Below are 25000 nucleotides of genomic sequence, written 5' to 3'. Positions count from 1 at the left end.
GAATGTTGCCGGCTGACTTTGCCTGCTGCATGATAAACCATAATATCAATAGATGTATTGGTGTTGCGCTGAACTTGTGTAGGGAGAAAAACGTATCATTGCGCTTTCACATCCAATTTTCACATGTATGCATAACTCTAAAACAAAAGGATGAAAAGGGGAAATTATGTATATATACGTATACAGGAGTCCAGAGAAAATACAGACGAAATATGGGAGCTATGGAGGAGCTGTTTTGGAAAGAGACAGGTTGTAAGAAAAGGCTTGAAAGAGCAAAAGAACAATCATTGGAAGAGCTATTCTAAAAAGAGGTTGTAAGGAAAGACTTAAAAGAGCAGAGTACGCGTATTAAGATTTTAATGAAGCGAGAGAGGGCTATGGCTTCTAAGTGCAAAATTCACGGACAGAGAAAGAACGGAGGCCGACTGTGGTGTGTCTGAATGTGGGGACACGGAAACAGAGAGTGGATCTGAATCTGATCGTAGTGAGCGAAACGAGGTGCAGAGGCTACATGAGCCTACATCAACGATGTACATCCATCATATCGTGTGACACGATTGTTTGTGCGATGACAGACGGTTCCGTCCAGTGCTGAAGTGATTCTCATCTGCCCCGGACCTCGCAGTCAGCCAAGGAGAGGAGTTTTATGTCCGTGGTTGAAGGAGGGGTTTTTGTTCCACTGCGTTCGCAGATGACGTGGTTAGAGGTAAGATGATTGTTTGTTGGAGTGTGTTGTGTCTTTGTCTGTCTGTGACTGTGTCGTTTGTTGGAGTGCGTTGTGTCTTTGTCTGTCTGTGACTGTGTCGTTTGTTGGAGTGTGTTGTGTCTTTGTCTGTCTGTGACTGTGTCGCTTGTTGGAGTGTGTTGTGTCTTTGTCTGTCTGTGACTGTGTCGCTTGTTGGAGTGCGTTGTGTCTTTGTCTGTGATTGTGTCGTTTGTTGGAGTGTGTTGTGTCTTTGTCTGTCTGTGACTGTGTCGTTTGTTGGAGTGCGTTGTGTCTTTGTCTGTCTGTGACTGTGTCGTTTGTTGGAGTGTGTTGTGTCTTTGTCTGTCTGTGACTGTGTCGTTTGTTGGAGTGTGTTGTGTCTTTGTCTGTCTGTGATTGTGTCGTTTGTTGGAGTGTGTTGTGTCTTTGTCTGTCTGTGACTGTGTCGTTTGTTGGAATGCGTTGTGTCTTTGTCTGTCTGTGATTGTGTCGTTTGTTGGAATGCGTTGTGTCTTTGTCTGTCTGTGATTGTGTCGTTTGTTGGAGTGTGTTGTGTCTTTGTCTGTCTGTGACTGTGTCGTTTGTTGGAGTGTGTTGTGTCTTTGTCTGTCTGTGACTGTGTCGTTTGTTGGAGTGTGTTGTGTCTTTGTCTGTCTGTGATTGTGTCGTTTGTTGGAATGCGTTGTGTCTTTGTGTTTGTATGTATGAATGGGTGGATGGATGCATGTTCGTAAGTATACATTTAAGTTTCTCTCTCTCTCTCTCTCTCTCTCTCTCTCTCTCTCTCTCTCTCTCTCTCCCTGTGTGTGTATGTGTGTGTGTGTGTCTCTGTCTCTCTATGTCTCTCTGTCTCTGCCTCTCTCTTTCTCCCTCCCTCCCTCTCTCTCTCTCTCTCTATTTCTCTCTGTATGTGTGAGTGTCTTGAAAGTTCTTTCTCAGCCACTCTCACGCTATTTCTGTGGTCTATCTGTCTGTGTGTATGTGTGTGTGTGTGTGTCTGTCTGTCTGTCTGTCTGTCTCTGTTCGTGCGTCTGTTCTCTCTCTCTCTCTCTCTCTCTCTCTGAGTGCGCGTGTGTGGAAACGGAATGTTCTGTCCTTCTCAGTCTAACTCACTATCAGTATCTCTGCCCCTCTGTCCGTATACTCCCTCCCACTTCTCTCTCTTTCTGCCACTCTCCCGCTCTCTCTGTATGGCTGTCTCTTTCTCTCTCTCTCTCTCTCTCTCTCTCTCTCTCTCTCTCTCTGTCTCTCTGTGTGATTTTCTGTCTGTCTACTTGTATACGTATGTATTGTATGAGAATTTATGGAAAGAGAAAGCTGTCTCTCTCTCTCTCTCTCTCTGGCTGGAAAGAGAAAGCTCACCCTCACTCTGTGTGTGTGTGTGTGTGTGTGTGTGTGTGTGTGTCTGTCTGTCTGTCTGTCTGTCTGTCTCTCTCTATCAGTCTATCTATCTGGCTGTCTGCCAGTTTGCTTACCAGCTTGTGTCCGTCTGCTCCAATATGATCGTTAAGAGAAAGCTCACTCTCGCTCTGTCTGTCTGTCTGTCTGTCACTCTCTCTCTCTCTCTCTCTCTCTCTCTCTCTCTCTCTCTCTCTCTCTCTCTTTCTCTGTCAGTCTATCTATCTACCTGGCTGTCTGCCAATTTGCTTACCAGCTTGTGTCCGTCTGCTCCAATATGATCGTTAAGAGAAAGCTCACTCGCGCTCTGTCTGTCTGTCTGTCACTCTCTCTCTCTCTCTGCTTGTAAGAGATAAAAAACGAAACAGGTTCTGTACCGCTGGCAAGTCGTACCAGCCACGTTATGTTAAGACCAGGGTCAACGCGGCAGCTGAAGTCAGATCAGACGACTTGTGAAGTGCTTCCATTCACATACGCATTCACGAGCACACATACGCACAGACAGACAGACAGACAGGCGCGCACACACACACACACACACACACACACACGCACGCACACACACACACACACACACACACACACACACACACACACACACGCACGCACACACACACACACACACACACACACACACACACACACACACACAGATATATATATATATTATTCGTTCAGACTCTTCCTCTCCCTTCTCGGCCTCTCTCTCTCTCTCTCTCTCTCTCTCTCTCTCCATATTCCTCCTTCCCTCCTACCTCCTTTCGGGTCTCATTCACTCGCTTGCTCGCAGAAAATCCACACGTAATGATTATCATTATTTTAATGAATGCTCACCAGTGAATGGTATGTTTGGTGATATTTACATGATTACAAAGACAAAACACTGGAATCGTTCACAGCATGTGTACAAGGGGTGGGGGCAGTGGGGTTGGACAAAGAAGAAAAAGCTGTTGTTTAAACAAGTACACTAAATGATGAGTACAGTTTCTGACTTTAAATTGAGATGAATGTACAATGAATTTTTTTAAAACAAATAATACATTATACACCAAAAAAACAATCTGTACATTCGCGAAAGACATTTTTAATTTGAATTTACATATTTGCGGCACTTAATTTTGTCATTTTCTGCTTTTGTGAGAACAAATGACGAAGCAGAATTTTCCGAGTAATTTCTGTCTTGGTAACACGTACCATTTTACAGACAACAAAATAACCATTAAACTACAACAGTAGGATGCAACACAATATTTCATGTTTCTGTGTTTCTTTGGCATCTTTTCATTTCCTTGACAATGTACACTCATTGAGAATAATAATAAACGCTCGCGTATCACACAACACGAAAGCTCGGACTTTGGAACCGAAACATCTGGCATCTCAAGTTCTCCTACTGTGATTGCTGAGACTGTGTTGAAGGAGGGAACGAGAGAAGAGATGGTAAGGCAGAGAGAGAGAGAGGGGGAGAGAAGGAGGGAGATATAGAGAAACAAAGAGGATGGAGGGAGGGAGGGAGGGAAAGAATGTATAGGAGGGAGACAGAAAGTGATGCACCGGTAGTCTATTAGATATCTTTTATTGTTACGGTAAAGAGAAATGTTCCATCAGAATAAAACCCAAGACAGCGTAATGCGGTCCAATGCGTTACCGTGCAATACAAAGCACTGCCACAGAAAGCACCACAACACAAAACAGCATACCATCTCCCATGTTAATCTCCTATCTTCCCGTCATCCGCTGATATTACACAAAGCAGCGGTTTGGCCAGGCGTGTGTTTAAAATACACGATAATTCCCTTTACGATAACCTTCGGAAATTGGGAACACTAAAGTAGGGAATAAAATGCAATGGATTATAGTACAATACCGTGCGCAGTACTTCTTCTTAGATCGTGGGCTGCAACTCCGAAGTTCACTCGTATGTGCACGAGTGGGCTTTTTCGTGTATGACCGTTTCTACCCCGCCATGTAGGCAGCCATACTCCGTTTTCGGGGGGATGCGCAATACAATTCACAGGCAGCCGGCTCGCCATCAAGCACAGGCCCTTTTTGCAAACCAGTACCAACCACTCACGTCCGTCAGCAGTTGCCATTCTCCGTTCAAGCGTCACTGCTAAAGGTGAAACGATCTGCGAAACGTTTAAACGCTCCAGCCTCTTGGCTCGGATCAAGGCACTGGCATCAACGTAGAGATGAAAGCGATGCTCGTATGGAGGAGGCATTTTCACAATGGTGATGTGCAGTTCCTCAGGAAGACTGTCCTCCAGTTGAGCCGATTGTTCTCACCTTGTTTTGGTGTTGATGAAACTGCAGGTCTCCAAATATCGCACAGTATGTGGCTGAAACTTTTACTGGCTGTCATGTCATGCTTCATGACCATGCCATTGTTCATGTCACTGTCTGCGTCAATCAATGTCCTTCAACAACACCTTCATTCTCAGATGAGTCTGCTCATTTTCAGTTGAATACAACCCCTGTTAATACTCAGCAGATACCCACTGGTTCTCAGTAGAAGCGTGCTGATATTTTACAGGTGCCTTCTGATTCCGAACAAAGTCTTCAAAGTATCTCACATATTTTACAAGTGCCAGCTGATTTCAAAGTCTTCAAATGAAAATCGTTCACATTTTCAGTCATAAACACAGTTTTCAACACACGCAAGTCACGAATCCCGAAATGAAATTGCCCAGTGACGACACAAAAATTGTCCCTTTGACACTGCCCCATCCATTTCTCGTGCTTTTCTTTTGTGGAAACAGGGGACAGTACCCGGCAGTTGTAAGCTCAGCCGATGCCGAAGACAGTCTGTTTCGTAGACTTTAACAAGCTGGCACAACGCACATGAATGAAAAATTCGACAGCACTAAAGACTAACGCACAAGCAAAAACAACTTTAAATACAATTAGCATCACGCAGCGTTTCAACCAGATCCAACGAAACAAACTGATCTTCCGCAAAAAAAAGATCACCAGTGGAATAAAAGCTAAGAAGGGACGGAGATGGCGAGGGTGGGTGTACGTGTGGGAAGGGGAGACAGAGGGGTGGTGGAGTCTAGAAGGGGATGGAAGTGATGGTGAATATTGGACGTGCGTTTTCGATGGACCACGAACTGACCCCCCGTGTCCAACAGCTTTCTACAATCAATGAACAGGCGAGTTACTCCCCTTTCATAGGATTCCCATGAGAAGTGGAAGTTGTGTTACAAACGGTTCGTTGACTGGCTGATAATTCGGTGTAGTGTATTTGGTACAGTGTGTTACTGAGATACCCCCCCCCACCCCCCACTTTGCTTTAAGGTATAGCGACTGTAGAGTGAAGATGTAGCCGAATTTTCATATAATTTATGTTTTCATGATATCGAATTCAAGTTGTTCGTAACTCTCTCTCTCTCTCTCACTCTCTCTCTCTCTCTCACTCTCTCTCTCTCTCTCTCTCTCTCTCTCTTTGTCTCTGTCTCTGTCCCTCCCTTCATCACTCACGTATACTGTACAATAAAATTCCGGTAACAGTATGCTCCTCTTTTCTTCTTTAAGTTAATGTCTTTCCACACATCTTGAGTGATATTTGACGTTGTGTGCATGTGTGTGTGTCTGTCTGCCTGTGTATTTGTGTGCCTGCTTCCGTACTTTCACACGTCTACATTTGCGCGCGCATGAGTGTTCGATTTTTTTTTTTTTCTCCTTTTTTTTTTTTAAGAGTACGAAACCCACTTTTTGTTTTGTGTGACCTTCACCTTTCTCACGTGGTCACGTGCTGCTGATGTTCAGGGGAAGCTTGTGGTCTCTGGACACTGGTCTGTGAAGACTTCTTGCACTGGAACACAGAGATACGGATACGGATACGGATACGGATGTTTTATTCAATATAGGCCATGGCCCCTCATGAAGGGGTGGTGTAAACAAACATTACAGAGGTAATATATTCAGATATGTAACATAACACAGTTGTAATCTGAAAATGAGAAAAAACAGTCATTATCTGCATTTAGTCTTATTCACACATAATAACCAAAAAAACGGAAAAACTAGCACACACTCAACTGCATAATTAATTATTGTATTTCTAATCTTTAAGGCTTTATACCAGTAAATTGCTAGCTGTTTATTAACGTGTTCCTTAGTGGATGGCATAAGCAAAATACAGTCTGAACAAGGAGGGTTGCCTATGAAATTTTGAAGGTATCAGCTGATTTCTGAGATCACTTAACACAGGACAACAAAGTACAAAGTGGATGGAACAGAGAGAGAGAGAGAGAGAGAGAGAGAGAGAGAGAGAGAATTTGATCAGTCGCTGCTTCAAAACAGACAATGAATTATCAAACTCACTCTTCAGAGGTCATGAGGGTCAACAACAAGAAGCAAGATCCAGTGCAACTACATCAAGAGAACATCAAGGAGGTTGACAAGTTTGTCTACTTAGGCAGTGTTGTCAGCAAAGACGGGGGGACAGACGAAGACATCAAGAGCCGTATCAACAAAGCAAGACACGCCTTCAACACCCTTCGACCAATCTGGAGATCGACAGCCCTCTCAATCCGCAACAAGATCCGGATTTTTAACACCAACGTGAAGTCGGTTCTACTCTATGGCTCAGAGACGTGGAGAGTGACAAAGACCAGCACCCACAAGCTTCAGACATTCACCAACAGATGTCTAAGAAACATCCTGAACATCAGATGGCCAGAGGTTGTCTCCAATGAAGAACTTTGGAACATGGCAAAACAGACCCCACTGGAGACGGAAATCAAGAAACGGAAATGGGGATGGATAGGCCACACACTACGCAAGCCTGCAACAAACATCACAAGACAGGCTCTTGATTGGAACCCACAGGGGAAAAGGAAAGTTGGCCGTCCGAAGCAGACCTGGCGGAGAAGCATTGAGGCAGAGACAAGGGCGGCCGGAATGACGTGGGCCGAACTGAAGAGGACCAGCCAGGGTCGGGTGCGTTGGAGGAGTGTTGTTGCGGCCCTATGTTCCCCACGGAATCAAGAGGAATAAGTAAGTAAGAAGTAAGTACTCTTCAATGGCACCAGAAAGGGCACCCCATAAACAGCAACAAAGTTTCACACGTCATGTACATAGACACTTTCTACACCATTTACCTTATAGTAACAAATGAGAATAGAGTTTCTGACGTAGTATTAATAAGTACAGTAAACAGTACACATACATGTCAACAGTTCCGATATATAGAAAGGGACAGTTTTTTCTTTGGGACATACAGGCTAGTCAGTGAATTACGAATACGTTAGGTAAGATGCCACTGACACCATCGCTGCAGTGTTGATACAATACGTTGTGTCCTTGTTGATTTACGTCTCTTGACTTCAACACCTTGCCATCAAATTGTTTTTTGTGTTTTTTTTTAATATGTAAAATGAAAAGATCAAGTGTTCCTGCGTGGTTGTGTGCGTGCATACATGTGTGTGTGTGGGTGAGTGTGTGTGTGTGTGTGTGTGTGTGTGTGTGTGCTTGCGCGCGTGTGCCCATGAATGAATCTATGATTCTGCTGTACAGTTTCTAAAACCCGTGAACTTGACGGAGAAAAGCCATGGTTTTTAACAACCATGTTCATCGATAGCATTCATCATGGTTGTCACTCGTGAACGGAGAATGACGATGATGCATTGTGCCGTCATCAGATCAGCTGGTGGACACACGCCTATGGCTTTGGATCCCTGATACCGAAGCGCACGTGCAGGCGGTTGCGGGTGGGGCATGAAACGCCAGCGTGCAGGGCAGGGACAGACACAAGCTCTGTGTCGTTGGGTGAATGGACTCCAAGCCGTCCACAGGGTTATTCCCCGTCTGTGCAGCACACCGTGGTGGAGACGAAATGGGGTCAAAACTAGGGCATTATTGCAACAGCGCAGAGAACATGTCACGTGACAAACATTCCGATCTTGTGTTCATGATTTTTGAATTATGGTCTCGTAGAATTACGCAATATTACGTTTGTTTGTCAGAATGTATGCGTGGCAAGATTTATGTCCACCCATTCACACCCAGCTCTCTCTCTCTCTGTCTTCACACACACACGCGCGCGCGCGCGCGCACACACACACACACACACACACACACACACACACACAGTGAGAGCAAATAATGTCACTAATGGATATGTCAGTAGTTCGTGTGCTGCCTGTCAAAGTTGTGAATACGGATAGCTGTGGGGATAAAAGAACAGTCGTAACATATTGTTCTTGCCCGGGGTAACTCGACACCTACGGCCTCTGTCCACCCGTTAACTGCAGAAGTCCGAACGAGAAAAGCAGCACTTACCACCCCCACCACCGGTAGCCGCACGGCGGACACACGTTGTGAGGGAAGTCGCACTTGCCGGTCCGCTCGTTGAAGAGGACTCCGCCCTCCCCCACCCCGCACCGCCCGACGTCCTCCAGGCGGCCTCCCCGGCACCGGAAGTAGAACCCGCAGCCCCCTGCCGGCCAGGGGTACCGCCCGTCCCCCCTGCCCTCACACGTCACGGCCGTTCCGCACGGCTGGGGAACGTGCTTGGGACGCTCGCACTTCCCGGAGAAGACGCTGAAGACGAGCCCCTCGGGACACGTCGCCCGGCTGATGAGGATCCCCCGGGAGCACTCCACGTAGTGCCGGCAGCGCGAAGACTGGTCCGGGTGGAACCCTGAGGGTTTCCCCTCGCAAGGGTTGGGGAGGAGCCCGCAGGGTCGGGGGATCCCCTCAGCAGGGATGACGCAGTCCTGGCTGACGGGGTCAAAGCTGCCGAAGTCGCAGGTGTGGTGCTGGACGAACTCGCTGTGACGGCACTCGAAGTAGTACGGGCAGCGGCCGAAGGGGTCGGCGTGGAAACCGTCGGGTCGGAGGGAGCAGGAGGGGGGTGGGCCGTCCCCGCAAGGAGGGGTGGACACCTGCAGCCGTTGGCAGCGGACGGTCAAAGGGTCAAAGACGGTGCCCAGGGGACACTCGTCGTACCTCTGGAAGGTGCCGTTGTGGCACTGGAAGAAAATGCCGCACCTGCAAGGAAAGGGAGGGAGGTTGATGGTAATGACTGACTGACTTGTGTGGCTGTTGTGTTGACACACACACACGCGGATGGAAAGACAGAATGAAAGAATAATACACCGACATAATGATTCTTTCCAAAAGTGGGGATGATTATCACAGGGGGCTTGGGGGATCAGGGATCAAGGACTGACCGGCGTGTCGGGTTTATGTATAGGTCAGGCGTCTGCTGATTTTTTTTTTTTTTACGCAGATGTGATATGGCGTATATGGTTCAGTCTGCAACATTGAAACTGAACTATGTCAGGTGGGAAGCCACCGATTTTACGAATAAATTTTCTTTTCCAAGTATACTTTCCTTCTCAATTCCACCTTCACTTTCTCTGAATTCCAGTTCTGATATCTGCCACAATGACCCCCACATGGAGAAAAGTGTATGGGGTTATTATTTTAACAGTCCCTGGCGCGCGACAGCTGATTTTGATAACAACATACACTTAGCCCTGCCTGTGCTCGTCAGTTCTTTTCTGCAACAAAATTCAGTCTCTTAATCCTGTCAACCCAGTTTGACTATGGGGGGATTACACAAACAGCATAACTATTCACACACACACACACACACACACACACACACACACACACACACACACACACACACACACACACACACACACACACACACACACACACACACACACACACACACACACACCGGAACACAACGCAACAACATAAGCACAACTGGGCCCACCACATACTTGGGGACCCACTGTCCTTGCCGGACAGAAAGCACAGTCAGATTGCAGACACACATCCACCCCAATCCACCACCACCACCACCACCCACACACACACACACACACACACACACACACATACACAACAACAAGAACAACAACATACACACACACATACACAACAACAACAACAACACACACACACACACACACACACACACACACACACACACACACACACACACACACACACACACACACCATCCCAACCCACCGTCCTTGCTCATCCGGATAGAAGCCGTCCTGACGGAAGGCACAGTCGGGCCGCAGACACACATCCACCCCAACCCCCAACCCCTATACCCCCCTCACACACACACACACACACACACACACACACACACACACACACACACACACACACACACACACACACATACACAAACACACACATAACACAACACAACAACATGCATCACAACCCCATCCCATCCCAACCCACCGTCCGCGCTCATCTGGGTTGAAGCCGTCCTCACAGAAAGAACAGTCAGATCGCGCGCGCACACACACACACACACACACACACACACACACACACACACACACACACACACACACACGCACACACACACACACACACACACACACACACACACACACACACACACACCCCATCCCAACCCACCGTCCTTGCTCATCCGGATAGAAGCCGTCCTGACGGAAGGCACAGTCGGGCCGCAGACACACATCCACCCCAACCCCCAACCCCTATCCCCCCCTCACACACACACACACACACACACACACACACACACACACACACACACACACACACACAAACACACAACACAACAACATGCAGCACAACCCCATCCCATCCCAACCCACCGTCCGCGCTCATCTGGGTTGAAGACGTTCTCACAGAAAGAACAGTCAGATCGCGCGCGCAAACACACACACACACACACACACGCACACACACACACACGCACACGCACGCACACACACACACACACACACACACACACACCATCCCAACCCACCGTCCTTGCTCATCCGGATAGAAGCCGTCCTGACGGAAGGCACAGTCGGGCCGAAGACACACGTCCACCCCAACCCCCACCCCTATCCCCCCCCTCACACACACACACACACACACACACACACACACACACACACATAACACAACACAACAACATGCAGCACAACCCCATCCCATCCCAACCAACCGTCCGCGCTCATCTGGGTTGAAGACGTCCTCACAGAAAGAACAGTCAGATCGCGCGCGCGCACACGCACACACACACACACACACACACACACACACACACACACACACACACACACACCATCCCCCATCCCAACCCACCGTCCTTGCTCATCCGGATAGAAGCCGTCCTGACGGAAGGCACAGTCGGGCCGCAGGCCCCCGTTCTCCTTGGGCACCTCGGACAGCGGCACGCAGTCACGCGCCACGGGCGAGAACAGGGGCGTGGGGGCCTCGCAGTCGTCCTGCGCGATGTTGCGCTGCATGTAGCACGTGACAAACGTGGGCGTCCAGCGGGACGTGTGCAGCGGGTAGATGCCGTTGCGGAGACCCCGGCACGCCCCGAAACGGTTCTGGCACGGGACGCAGTGGCTGCTGCGGCATTGGTTGTGGGCGTGGTACTCGCCTGTCATCAATGGGGAAGGGTGTGTGTGTGGGGGGGGGGGGGGGGGGAGGGCGGTGGTGGACTGAGAGAGTGATGGTGATGATGATGATGATGATACTGGTGAATAATGGTGAGGATATTGAGGAATAATCCTAACGATGATGATTATAACGGTGAATGACATTGACGATAATATCATCTTCATCATTCTTCTTCTTCTCTTTATCATTATTATTATTAGTGGGTGGTAGTAGTAGTAGTAGTACTAGAAAACGTAGTACTACCATCCATCATCAGCATTATTATTACAAAAGTAGCAGCAGCAGTGGTGGTAGCAATTACGTGGATTTGTCTATTCTCTAAATCGGACTCCGTGCGCTTAAAAAAAGGATAAATGGACACACACACACACACACACACACACACACACACACACACACACACACACACACACACACAAGCAAGCAAGCGCACGCGCGCGCACAACACCACGACAAAATACACAACACCCCAATACCCTAAACCCCCAACACACACACTTACCCCCTTCTTCACCCCTCAACCCCTTACCACCCAACCCACCCAACCCAACCCTCCCCACACCATCCCCCAACCCACCACCCCCAGCCCCACCTCCGCAGCCCCAAACACCTTACAAGGATCCACGGGCTCGAAGCGGTCCAGGCAGCGGACGTTGATGAACTCCCGGCAGCGGCCCGTGGCGGTGTCGAACAGCTGTGGGTAGCGGCACTCCTCCTCCAGCTCCCGGGGATCCCCCGCAGGCCTGTCCAGGGCGGCCGCCGTACAGTTGTAGAACCAGTGGCACTGAGCCGGGTGCGTCACCAGCCTGTCCGGGCGACTTTCACACGGGTGACCTGTGGCAGGCAGCCAGTCACCGCCCGTGGGCGTGGCGTTGGACACAGGGAGAGATGGGTGGATGGATGGGTGGTTGGTTTATTTATTCATTCACAGACCATTGCTGCTAATGAAGGGGCGTCATGAAATAAACGTTTGAGGAGTAAAAAAAAAAATATATATATATATATATCATTGTAGAAAAACCGAGAGAGACAAAATGATTGTTTGAAAAAAAAAAGAAGAAGAAGAAAAAACATATCATCGTAGAAAAACAGAGACAGAGAAAAGATGTGAGCAATGTTTACACTCACATGCTGGACAAGGATGGAGAGAGAGGGGGGTCTGATTTGGAAACAGCCAGTCAAAAAAAAAAAAAAATATATATATATATATATATATATATATATATATATATATATAAAGCGGAGGTGGAGGGGCAGGGGGGGGCGGGGGTCCGAGTGAATTGATTTTGGAGTGAGGTGAGACGTGAAGTATCGATGACGGTTAGCCCTCAAAACACCTGCACCCCCCTCCCACAAAACATGCAGTTTAGCAGTACGGACGGTAAGATCAGTGCAGCTTTCGGATTTTGACTGATCAAAAACTCGCTCAGATTCTCTCTCTCAGCGGTGAGGGCGGTGACATCAGCTGGACGTTCACAGTGACGCAGGAATCATCTCGGGAGTTGCTGACAGATTCTGTCTACCTGTCATCAGCTCCGTGTGACTTTTCAGCTCTCAGAACGGCTTCGAAGACAAGTAAGTTGATACTGATCTTTGCAATCTTGGCTCAAAGGCAGAACAGCCCAGACTGACCTTGGAATTTTAGCTCGCAGTAGATCTTTGGACGATGAACGCGGATTATCTGAGAGTGGTTGATTTACATTATTTATAAAAGATGTTAGTTCAGTGTGTGTTTGTTTTTAACACTTCCCACAAGAACTGTTTATTCGGAAGCGAACAGGGCTGGAGGCGGTTAAAAATAAAATTCATGCTTGTGTTAATGAGACCTTTGAAAGATGTTTTTGGGTTAGATTTTGTAAATACAGGTGTATGGTTATGTCTTTTACTTCACCACACGCTTCCCTACTACAGTTCCTCCAGACCCAGGACACCTTGACATGCCTCCATCCAAATCCCAATCTGTACGAACCGACCTCCACAGAAAGAAAAGAAGACGGAAGAAAATCAAAGAAGAAGATTTAACCCTTTCATCGCCAGTCAATTTAGAGTGCAAAATTCCCTTGTGCTGTAAACACAGAAATATGGTGTCAAGGAATAGCTGGGGATTCCCCTTGCGATGTGCAGAAAACATGGCACAATCCGACAACTAAACATTAAGAGCAGTAGGTTCATTGATAACAGACCCATGATCTGGTCACCCTTCAGTGACATGGGTCCTCTGCCTAGCTGCTGCATAAATGCGAGTTTGGCAGTGAAAGGGTTAAAGATGAGTTTGGCAGTGAAAGGGTTAAAGATGAGTTTGGCAGTGAAAGGGTTAAAGATGAGTTTGGCAGTGAAAGGGTTAAAGACACATTAGACTTGCGAAAGAAGAAACTGGAAAAAAAAAAAAAGAAATGATGCGCGAAAAGATTATGGCCTGTTTATGTCAAAACTGATGCCACTTGCGGACTTTGAATTAGCAGTTTCTACCTGAAATTAAGTGATTAAATATAATGGATTTGATCAATACAAGTGGTGGTATGATGCAGGAAAAAAAATGAGCACAACAGAAGGAATAGTTCTCACGGCGGAATGTGGACTGTCGGGACATCACCCCAAGACGGACAGCCAGGACTTCACCGTTGGATCGACGAGCAAGATTCCACACCCAGGGACGGACAGACAGAACAACGTACCTTCCACAGAGCCGGGACATATACCAACAAGCATCTCAGCATGGGGCAACTTGACCCTGAGAAGCAGAAGCTAATAGGTTTCAAACCAAATACCCTTTTACACACACACACACACACACACACACACACACACACACACACACACACATATATATATATATATATGTGTGTGTGTGTGTGTGTGTGTGTGTGTGTAATTGTTATATGTATGTATGTATGTAGACGAGAGAGAGAGAGAGATGACATGTTTATTGGGGTCTTTGATTAAACTCATTTGGACCAGAGCGGTTCAAGTGCCCTGAGTTGCTCAGCTACTGGAAGAGTGCCGAGAGCTAGCATTCAAGAGGTTGCCAGTTCGAACCCCCCCGGGAGCCCGAAATAAGAATTGGCATTCTCAACTGCCCCTGTCAGCGTTTTGTTGTGGTGGTGTGGTGGTGGTGTTTGTGTAGTTTTAGACAGAGCACCCCTAAACACACACACACACACACACACACACACACACACACACTCCATCGCCGCCCCCCGTCCGCCCACCCCCCACCCCCCGCCCTCTCTCTCTCACTCTCCCCCGAACTCCTCACTCTCCTCTCTCGTTACCCCCATCAGTAAACCCATATGTGACTTAACATTGGATGAGCTTTCCAGCGGGGAAAGCAGGTCCGGCTGGCGGTGGTGCGTCCCTTCCAAATGTTGGCCTGCATTTTGACACAACGGTGGCACAGCGGGAGGGGGAGGTATGGATCTTCTCCGGGCTGGAATGCTGGCACCCTGTCAAAGTGCACAGTGCTTTCTCTCCTCCCCCCCCCCCCCCCCCCCCCCCCCTCCCTCTGCAGAGGGGTTGGAAACCGACGTGCACGGGCACTGGCAGAGGCACTAAGCTTTTCACAAACCTGTGACATCCGGAACTCTGGTGGTGGAGGTGGTGGTGGACGGTCGTCTCTGTGTGTGTCTGTTGGTCTGTTTGTTTGTCTTTCTGTGTGTGTGTGTGTGTGTGTGTGTGTGTGTGCCCGTCTGCCTCTCTGTCTCTCTATGTCTGTTTGCCTGTCTGTCTGCCCCCCTCCTCTCTCTCTCTCTCTCTCTCTCTCTCTCTCTCTCTCTTAAGGGGAAATGGGAAGAGGGGGTGGAAGGTGGCGTAAGCAGGAATGTTGTGAAACAGCTTTTCACAGACAAGCAGGAAGAGGAAGATAAAAGACAAGAAGTGAGGAAGTAATAAACACACACACGCGCGCGCGCACACACACACACACACACACACACACACATACACACACACACACGCAACTCCCCCCCCCCACCCCACCCCACCCCACCCCACACACACACACATAAAGAAGCACACATGCACACACAGAGAGAGACAGACAGACGCTTTAGACTTTTTTTTTTATTGACATTGGTCTAACTACAGCCCTTGAGAGAGAGAGCGAGAGGAGAGAGAGAGAGAGAGAGAGAGAGAGAGAGAGAGAGAGAGAGAGACAGAGCATTGACGCAAGCATTAAGCCTTTCTAAACTCGAGAATCCGGAACTGAGACGGCCGACAAGGAAATCCTCTCAGTTTGATCGATCTTTCAGGCATGTCACGTTGCACATGTCCATAGACATGCAGGAAGGAGAGAGAAACACACACACACACACACACACACACACACACACACACACACACACACACACACACACACACACACACACACACAGATTGGACGTAGACTATTTCGGTCCTGGGATTATCGACAGTGCAGATGTCTCCTCTCAGCCGTATGCGCCTGTCTGAACAAAAGGTGGTAAGTGGCTGATGTATTCTGACGCCATGCATGCATGCGTTCGTGAGTATGTACTCAGGCGACGAGAGTCAGACGGATCCACAGACAAACAAAAAAGAGGGAAAAAAAATGACAACAGACGGACCTCGAAGCGTTATCACGAAGCTCCTTCGGATGCATTCACCAAACCGCTATTTGCCAAAGATTGACAAACCCAACAGGAGACAGTGCCTGGCTTGGTCGGATCCACGATGACACAGGGGTCCCGCCAGCTTTGCACGCCGCTGTTGCCAGCCCGTGTGCTAAAACCGGCTTCAAAGCGAACGGGAATTCCCGAAGATTCGGAAACGCGAAGTCACGCTTCCGCGTTTTTCAGTTGCCCTGGAGCTTTCTTCGTGTGGTGTTTCCTGATTTAGTGCTCTTAATTCTTGTCTGAGGTGTGCTGGAATGTCGCTCGTTATTTACGTCATCTGATATTGTAGACACGCACCTTGGTTTTCGAATAAGTGGTTTTCTTTCGGTGTATTTTTGTCACCTTTTGTTTTGTTTTGTAATTTGCCCACAGAAGCCTTCAGTTTTGTAAGACGGGAAGCAATACACACAAACGATAAAATGAGGACGGAAAAATATTGACTGAACATTTAATATTCATAGAAATCTTACAATCACCATCACAGATTGGAAGAGAGGGGTACAATACAATACACAATACAATACACAAACTTTATTGTCTATACTTTGGTACAGAGATTTTCTTTTTGGCAGCAGCACATGTCCAACATAAGAAGAAAACAACAAACAAATAAAATGAATAGAAAATAAAAAGATAAATTAAATGGCACCAAATGGAAATAGCTATATACAAATATACAGATTACTGAAATTTATGTGCCTCTCCATTTCAGTCAGCCAAACCGCATTGCACATCTACCCCCCCCCCCCCCCCCCCCCACACACACACACACACACACCACGCACACACACCACGCGCACACACACACTCTCTCTCATCCCCTCTCTCTCTGTCTCTCTCTTCACAAAAAATGCAACTACAAGCGAGTTTTGAACGATGTAACGGACGTGTGCAATGAAATTGTGAGAGTGACACAAGTCAGTATTGCAAGAGCTTTATAAGAGACGAGTGGTATTTTTACTCCCCTCTCCACGAAACTTTGTGGTGGTGGTCCGGGTGCTAGACTTCCAGATTCGACGACAGACCGAGGTCCCATGTACAGCATGCATTTAGCACAAGTGAAATAACCTACATCAACGAAAGGGTTTTCCTGGCAAAGGGTCAGTAGTAAAAATCAAATCCTGTCTGTTCGCATACTCGGTTTCCTTCTTCTCAAACACAGCCCCATGCCTGCCAACTTACTTTGCATGTATGAGGAATAAGAGAAGGGGGGGTGCGGGGTGGGAGGGTGGGGGGGGGGGGGGGGGGCATGGGCCGGGAGGGACAGATGGGAAGAAAGAGAGAATGGTCTTGACCGGTTCATAGACTCTGTAACCTTTCTCTTTCATGTAAGTCGCCCTGCACTCGTAAAGAGAAAGGGCGCTGTACAAATATATATATACATTATTGTTAGTACTATTATCATTATTATTTGTATGATTATTGGTATCACTATTATGAAAACGAATTCACTTTTATATAAAAAAAAAAATTGAAAAAAAAGAAAAGAAAAGCAGGGTGACGCTGCACTATGGCGTAGCGCTCTCCTCGAGAATCATAGGCCCCACACCCACCCCGCTCCCACCCATCCCCACACCCACACCCACCCCCGTGGAGATGCCGGGGACCTTTTAGTATGAACAGCCCTCTGGAAATATTGTGCTAGAAATTTCCTCTCTTCTGTTGCTTTCTTTATTTCTGCCTCTTTTTTTCTTCTTCTTCTTCTTCCTTCAGTCCATTCCCTTTTCTTTCTTTCTTTCTTTTTAGCAACCCTTGACTCCTGTTTTCTCTTTTCAGCTGTCTGTGATGTACTTTCTGTGCTGTTTATCTCTGGCGATTAGGTTGTGAAATTGTAAACGCTGGGATGGGCGTTAGCTGTCCATCAGTTCTGCAGTGTTATTTGCCCATATGGACTTTAATTTATTTTTGTGTGGCTTTTAAGTATTGCTTTTTTCATTTTTACGATTTTTTTGGGTAATGTTGGGATGCTGAATTAAGCGGAAGAGCTGACGTCCTCAGCATGGCCTCGTCTTAGTTGCCCCAAGGAGCTGGGTGGTTAGGGTAATGTGTCATGAACTGTGTTTTGTGGGTTTGCATTGCTATAGATTCGACAGTTTTGTGTTGACGCGGTTGAGCATTTGTATGATCTGAATGACAGTCCTGATGTGGCCCTGTGCGGTCGGCTGGACGATAAGCAACAATACACAACAAACAAAAGGCATAGCAAATGACCCCCTCCCGTTGACAGAAATCACGGACATTGAAACGTGTGATATTGAAGCTCTCCTGTCTCCCTCCACCCCCACCCCCCACCCCCCGCTACACCCCTACCCCTCACCTGACATCTTCAAACAATTTTTCAGTCGATTCTAAAATGACAGGTATGGAAGGTATGGTTAGCTTCACTGCTTTCCTGCACGACAGAGACAGAAAGTGAATGGGAGGCTGGGGTGGGGGTTAGGAACTGACAGAAAGAGAGGGAAAAGAGAGCGATTAACTCTTTCAGAGAGAGAGAGGAGAGAGACGAGGTGGGGGGAGAAGCTAAGGTTGACACTTTTCTCTCTCTCTCTCTCTCTCTCTCTCTCTCTCACACACACACACACACACACACACACACACACACACACACACACACACCATACTGACACCCTCCATACCCCAACCCCCCGACCACTCCACAACCGCCGCCACCCCCCCCCAAACCCTCCACTGTCCCTCTCCCCACCCACCCTCACCCACCATCCTCCTCTTAAAGCATTGCTCCTCTCAAACAGATTATCCCCCTTTCTCACAAGTGACGCCGCTGTCACCGAGCCGTGACCAAACACTCGGGTCGAGCCGCTGATCGGATCTCGGCCGTTGACACGCACCCCCCTGTCAACAGACCAACACACGGACCCAGCGGCAGCAGCATCCAGCAACCCCCCCCCCCCCCAACCCCCCCTCCCCTCCCCTCCCCTCCCCTCCCCTACACCCCACCCCTCCCCCAGCAATCTCCCACTATCGAAATCCGCGGAGTTCTCGAGCTTCGAACGGCAAAACACGCGATTTGCGTCACCAGCCCTGGTCTGTGTTGACCAATCAGGTGCAGCCAAACAGCGGGGTGCAGGCGGCTGTTTGATCACGTGGGTCTCCGATGAGAGTTTCGGTTGGCTGGAATGTTGATTCGCGTGGATGCTAGAAATGATCAGGTGTTTGAGTTATGGAAGCTTTCGATGTGAGCGAGGGGGGAGGCTGTGAAAAAAAACGTTTCTGATCTCCCCCCCCGAGGCGCGTGTGTTCTTTGTGTGATTTTGTCGGCACCTTTCGCGTGGTATCAAGGTTGTGGATGTGTGTGTAGGTGGTTAGGCATGTGTCGTGTCGGTGTCTGTTTCCGTCTGTCCGTCTGTATCTGTGTGTTGTCTTCTGTCAGCCTGCCTGTATCTCTCTCTCTCTCTCTCTCTCTCTCTCTCTCTCTCTCTCTCTCTCTCTCTCTCTCTCTCTCTGAAACGATGAACATGAATAGATAAATAAGTAGATAAATGGATAAATCAATCAATAAATAAACGACTGAATTAGTCTTCAAAATGACGAAGAGACAAGATCAAAGGAATATTTCAAAGATAACATTATTTCACATGAATGGTTCTCGCCAATTAATGGGGTGTTTTTTTCTTGTTTGACCTTCCTTGCGTCTTCTGTCAGCATGACAATGTCAGAAACTGGCCAAATAATTATACAGGCAGGTGGACGGAGTGACACGAATAAAGGGAAGGGGGTTGGGGGATGGGGGGGGGGGCAAGGCAGATGGCGAGAATTCAGTCCGTAAGAACTTTCCAAGGACTTCGAGGTGATTCCGAACTTCATTTTGTCTTTCCTTGGCCTGAGTTGATCTGCGTAGGGAAATAGGATTTCTTATAAATACGTTTACGTTTGTATGCGTTGAAACTGTATGTGAAATTCAAAAAGGTTTCAGATGTGCCATAGCACATAATTATCATCAAAACATGCACACCGAAAAACATTATAAAACTGACGCATCTCCAAATTCTAAACAGTTACTTTCCGAAAAAATTGTTTTTTTTGTCCCGCGGGATACACTATGGCCGTCCTCTCTGGATTACCATTCAGCGATTAAAAGTTCTTAAACGTACAAATATGAGCAGTATTTTCAGGGAGCATACTGTAACAGTGTACGAGTAAGAATTCATTCGCTTTTAATAATCTGCAGTTGTAAAGAAAGAAAAAAAAACATCTTCAGAGTTTACACCAGCACACCATTATTACTACTTTTCAAAATTTTGTTTTACTTTTTACCATTCAGCGATTAAAAGTTCTTAACGTACAAATATGAGCAGTATTTTCATGGAGCATACTGTAACAGTGTACGAGTAAGAATTCATTCGCTTTTAATAATCTGCAGTTGTAAAGAAAGAAAAAAAAAATCTTCAGAGTTTACACCAGCACACCATTGTTACTACTTTTCAAAATGTTGTTTTACTTTTATCATGGTGTTTCTCTGTGCGGTAACTTCCAAATGGAGCTGAATCGAGACGCTCAGCAAAGTAGCATTCATTCATTTCACCGTCTCTGCGTGGCAGTAGATAGCAGATTGACATAAGTTTACATTTGGGCCAACAGCAAAGTGAGAGCTGTACTATCAATGGTTTCTCCAGTCAATGGGAAACCATTTACAGCTTAGTCTTTTGTGAAGGACTATGACTCTCAAACTAGGAGGCAAAATTGCACTGGCTCTTAGTGCTGCAGCCTTGTGGGCTAATTGGCCTTTGGGAACCATCCCAACACCGACTGTCCTAAAACCCTCTTGGCTGAGAGAGTGGGGATGTATCTTGGGCAAGACACTCTCCACTATAATCAAATTCTAGCCCAAATAGTTGGAACAGCAGTTGCCTCCTCTGCTGTTCTGATGGTCATAGGCGGACACGACTGACTATCATATAGATATACATATATAGTGAAGAAGTCTGCAAACAAATGCACTCAGTATTTCTCCTTGATTCCGTCTGTCTTTCTGTCCGTCCTTCAGTATGCCTCCCTTCCTCCTCCCCCCTCCCCCCACCCCCTCTCTCTCTCTCTCTGTCTTTTTTTTTCCCCCTTTTCCTCCCCCTTTCTTCTCCGCCTTCCATGTCTTTCTCTCCAACACACATGCACCCCATCCTGCGCAATCAGATTTTTAAAAGCAAGTTGAATACCAACCAGCAGTTAGTTCGGACTGAGCAATAATGACCGCAGTGTCAATAACACAGGAATCATACACACGGCTAACATTCAGAAGAAAAAAAAAGTTTGAACATTCAATTTTGTTTTCTTTCTAACACCCTGTAGACGTCTGATTGGGATATACCTCATACGGTGGGCCCAGTGGGTTAACATAACAGCTAACCTCAAAGAGTTAAAGCTTGAATTTAATCTGATGGAGTCAAATGGTATCTCTTTGATGAAGTCGAGCGTTATCGTTCGCTATTTTATTTCCGACGGAAGATAGACAGACAGGCAGAGACAAAACTAGTGTAAACTAGTGCCAGACTTTCGTGACGGCTTTGTAAGCAAACCTATTTTCTAAATAAATAGGTAAAATATTTATTAGGTTTATTTCTGTAGCTTCAGTCTATCTTGAAATTTTTAGTGTCGTTTAATGATTTCATCAAATGCATACATTTACATTAATTACTGTGTAATGTGTCAATCTGGCAAGACAAAATCAAAGTTGTTCGATATCTTCATACCATTTATCGAGTATATGAAGATAGACAAATTGGTAGACAGATAGATAGGCAAATAGACAGATGGACACACAGGCAGACATATTTATGCTATTACTTCCCATGGTGATGACATTTATGTATCCTCCCCATCTCCTCATTTGGTTAACGAAAAATTCGAAGCATGTATCCAGTATTGTTTCTCTTATGACTGACTGGGGGAAAAAATCGACCCAAACACCCAATATTTTTTTCTCTCATAAATCATGATTAATTAACAATGGAAGAATGCATATTATATGGTTTCTCTTATAATCATGCACTACCTTCGTAAAACAAATATTTCAACACACCAACATGCACCATATGTTTCGTGTTTGTCAAGGTCCGCAGGGTTTTTCTTCTTGCGTCATGTTTTCTGGGGATTCCCGATTCGTTGAGACGCACGCGGCAGAGACTATTTTTAGCATACTTTTAACATGGCCAGGTTGTTTGACTCTTCTCTTTTCCCCCCTCCCATTCGGTTTGCTTAGCGTGGCTTTTTTCGGGTCTTTGTTTCTAGTTATTATAAACTGGTTTGATTTCGTTATCAAAGGGAATGTCAAAGCACAACACTGCACTTCGTCTGTGCGCGTCGGATATCTTGGCGATAAGGGTGAGCGAAGTAATTTGTTTAACAAAATAACCAATAATCACTTAAAGGGTATTGATTGGTTATAAAAAAAATAAAAAAAAAAATTATTCCATTAGTGTCCCTTGTCGAAACAACAGAGTTAAGAATTCAGTTAGTGTGAGAGCCGCGCAGGACTGGGACAGGATCTCTCTCTCTCTCTCTCTCTCTCCCTCTCTCTCTCTCTCTCTCCCTCTTCTCTCTCTCTCTCTCTCTCTCTCTCTCTCTCACACACACACACACACACACACACCGTTTGCACGAAAACTAACAGCGTAAAATCAATGATGGGGAAGAAGGTAGGTGACGCGAAAGAAGAAGGGAAAAACGAGAGATGGAAGAAAGAATGGGGAAAAAAAAGAAATAAAATAAAGAAGGAAAGTAAGAGAAGTGGAACGAAACGGAGAAGAAAAGAAAGGAGGGGGGGGGTGAAAGGGAAAAGAAAGAAAAATGTAAGGGAAAATAAAAAATAAAAGAATTCAAGACAGGAAAATGAAGGCTGCGGAGAAAGATGTGTCACAGAACCACTGACCTGGAGGCAACGTCATGAACATGGACTTCACGGCAAAGTCTGGCGGCGCGATCGTCTGCAGCCCGAAACGTTTCTCCTCCTCCTCCTCCTCCTCCTTCTCCTGCCAGGGCACAGTCTTGGTCTTCTCCTGCAGCTGTGGCGGAAGTGTTCGCACGTGCTGTGGCTTCGGGGTTGAGACTGTCGGCCTCTTTTGTAGTGATGGTGGTGTCCTTCGCTGGTTTGTTACTGTGGTTTTGGTTGGCGGTGTTTTCAGAACCTGTGGGTTGGCGCTTGTTCTTTGAGTTGATTGGGGTGGTGCTGTTCTGGGCTCTGGTTGACTGGGAACTAGTGTCGGTGGCCTGGGTAGTGGTGTTTTCTGGTGATGTTTCCTTTGTGGCTTGGGCGTTATGAACATTAGCGGCGTTTTGGTTCTGTGAATCTTTCTCGGCTCCTCAGGCTTTTTAGAATCTGGCTCAACCTTCTGATTTTTCGACGTCTTTGTGGGCCGAGGGGTCTTCTGTCGGTGCTGAACTGGGATTTTTGTCCGTGGGATTTTAGTGGCGGGAATTTTGGGAAAGGTGTTCGTCTTTCTTGGCGTGGCTGTAGCTACGTGGCGGGTTGTGACTGGCGTCTTCGTGGGAGGTTTGGTGGGTTTGGTTGGTTTTTCGGGGTGTGGTGGGCGGGTAGGGGGCTTCTTGGTGACCTTGGTCTTGGTCTTTCTCGGGTAGGTGTAGTATTTCTTCCTGGAGCTGGGGTGGAAGGGGCTGGTGACGGTCTGGTCCCTCGTGGTCTTCTTCAGGTCGTGATCTTTCCAGGGGAGCTGGGTGGAGTTGCTGTGGGCTCTGTGACCGCCGTCCTCGTACTTAGGGGGCTCGGGCTTTCTGCTGTCTGGGGCGGGTGCTGTCGTGGACACGACGGGGGGTGCCGGGGTAGTTGGTGACGTGCGTTTACCACTGAGCGCATCTTGGCTTTTTGGACGACTCACCTTCGTCGAGGAAACGGTCTCCTCCGCGATGGACTGAACGGATACAAGGAGTGGTTGGGGCGTGGAGGGCACTATGACCAGGTTGTACTTGTATTTCTTCAGCCTCTCCCCCGCCACGAGGCTGTCCAGGAAGTTCTTCATCCCGTCCTTTCTGGACATGGTGAAGTTGCAGTCGTTCCACCGGGACTGTTCGGGCACACAGTTCCTGGCGCCGATGCCCCACACCTGTCCGAAGGGGCACTGGGGCATGGCCAGGGGCTGCCCGAAGTGACAGATGAAGTACTGGGAGCAGTCATCCGGGTGACGGACCCACTCAATGGCCAGCCTGTTGGTGCAGGGCCATTCAGTGTCTTTCCACGGAGCCTCCAAGGCGAGGGTGGACCAGCGGGCGAGGTGGACACAGAGCGTTATTATGCTGCCCACCACTGAGCTGGCTCGGAACATGCACAGGGGAGTCATGGCGCGAGACTGGACTGTCTCCACTGCCTGAATCCTGTAGATATTAAACCTTGATGAAGACAAAAGTCAATTAATTGAAAACAAAAATCACAGTTTTCGTTTATTTCAGGTTCTCATTTGAGTACATTCGCTCTCAATGTTTTCAAGAGGCAGGCTCGAAGAGTTGAGGAATCTGTTCACACATTTTGCTACTTTCATGAAAAAATATATATTCTTTCTGTGAAATGGCGAGTCCTGCTAATAGCAAACAAGATTAACGTCCAACACCCAAGACACGGAATATTTTCACGTGACAGAGCTAGCAGAATTCTAGCACACTCCACATCCACTTCACCCGCCCAGCTTAAGTCCCTGTATACAGCAGAGCTGGATTCGATCCTTCTTTTGCAACGTACCCTAGAACATATCTCGTTGTTCAGCTGTTTAAGTTTTCTTCGTGGAAACGTGGCTTTATCCACACTTCATGCTGGGGTTTTTTTCAGTACTCTTCACAGACAGGCAGACACAATGCTAGGAACGATCAGTCCGATTTATGGAGTGAATAGATT

General features: G+C 47.3%; 1 protein-coding gene across 1 annotated transcript in view; it reads right to left on the bottom strand.

Annotated features, from left to right (window-relative positions):
- Nucleotides 1-2974: 2974 nt before the first annotated feature.
- LOC143297167 (uncharacterized) overlaps nucleotides 2975-25000 on the bottom strand; it is a 22073-nt gene continuing 47 nt past the window's right edge. Inside the window, exons 1-5 of the mRNA XM_076609355.1 lie at nucleotides 23030-25000; nucleotides 12134-12352; nucleotides 11195-11498; nucleotides 8390-9100; nucleotides 2975-5918 (exon numbers count right to left, since the gene is read on the bottom strand). The exon at nucleotides 23030-25000 is cut by the window's right edge and continues 47 nt beyond it. Coding sequence (XP_076465470.1) covers nucleotides 5852-5918; nucleotides 8390-9100; nucleotides 11195-11498; nucleotides 12134-12352; nucleotides 23030-24452 — 2724 coding nt within the window. The 5' untranslated portion in view covers nucleotides 24453-25000 and the 3' untranslated portion in view covers nucleotides 2975-5851. The remainder of the gene's footprint in view (nucleotides 5919-8389; nucleotides 9101-11194; nucleotides 11499-12133; nucleotides 12353-23029) is intronic.

This window comes from Babylonia areolata, chromosome 22 (genome assembly GCF_041734735.1).
Source record: "Babylonia areolata isolate BAREFJ2019XMU chromosome 22, ASM4173473v1, whole genome shotgun sequence".
NCBI classification, from domain to species: domain Eukaryota; kingdom Metazoa; phylum Mollusca; class Gastropoda; order Neogastropoda; family Buccinidae; genus Babylonia; species Babylonia areolata.
This window is presented reverse-complemented; position numbering and strand designations above follow the sequence as displayed.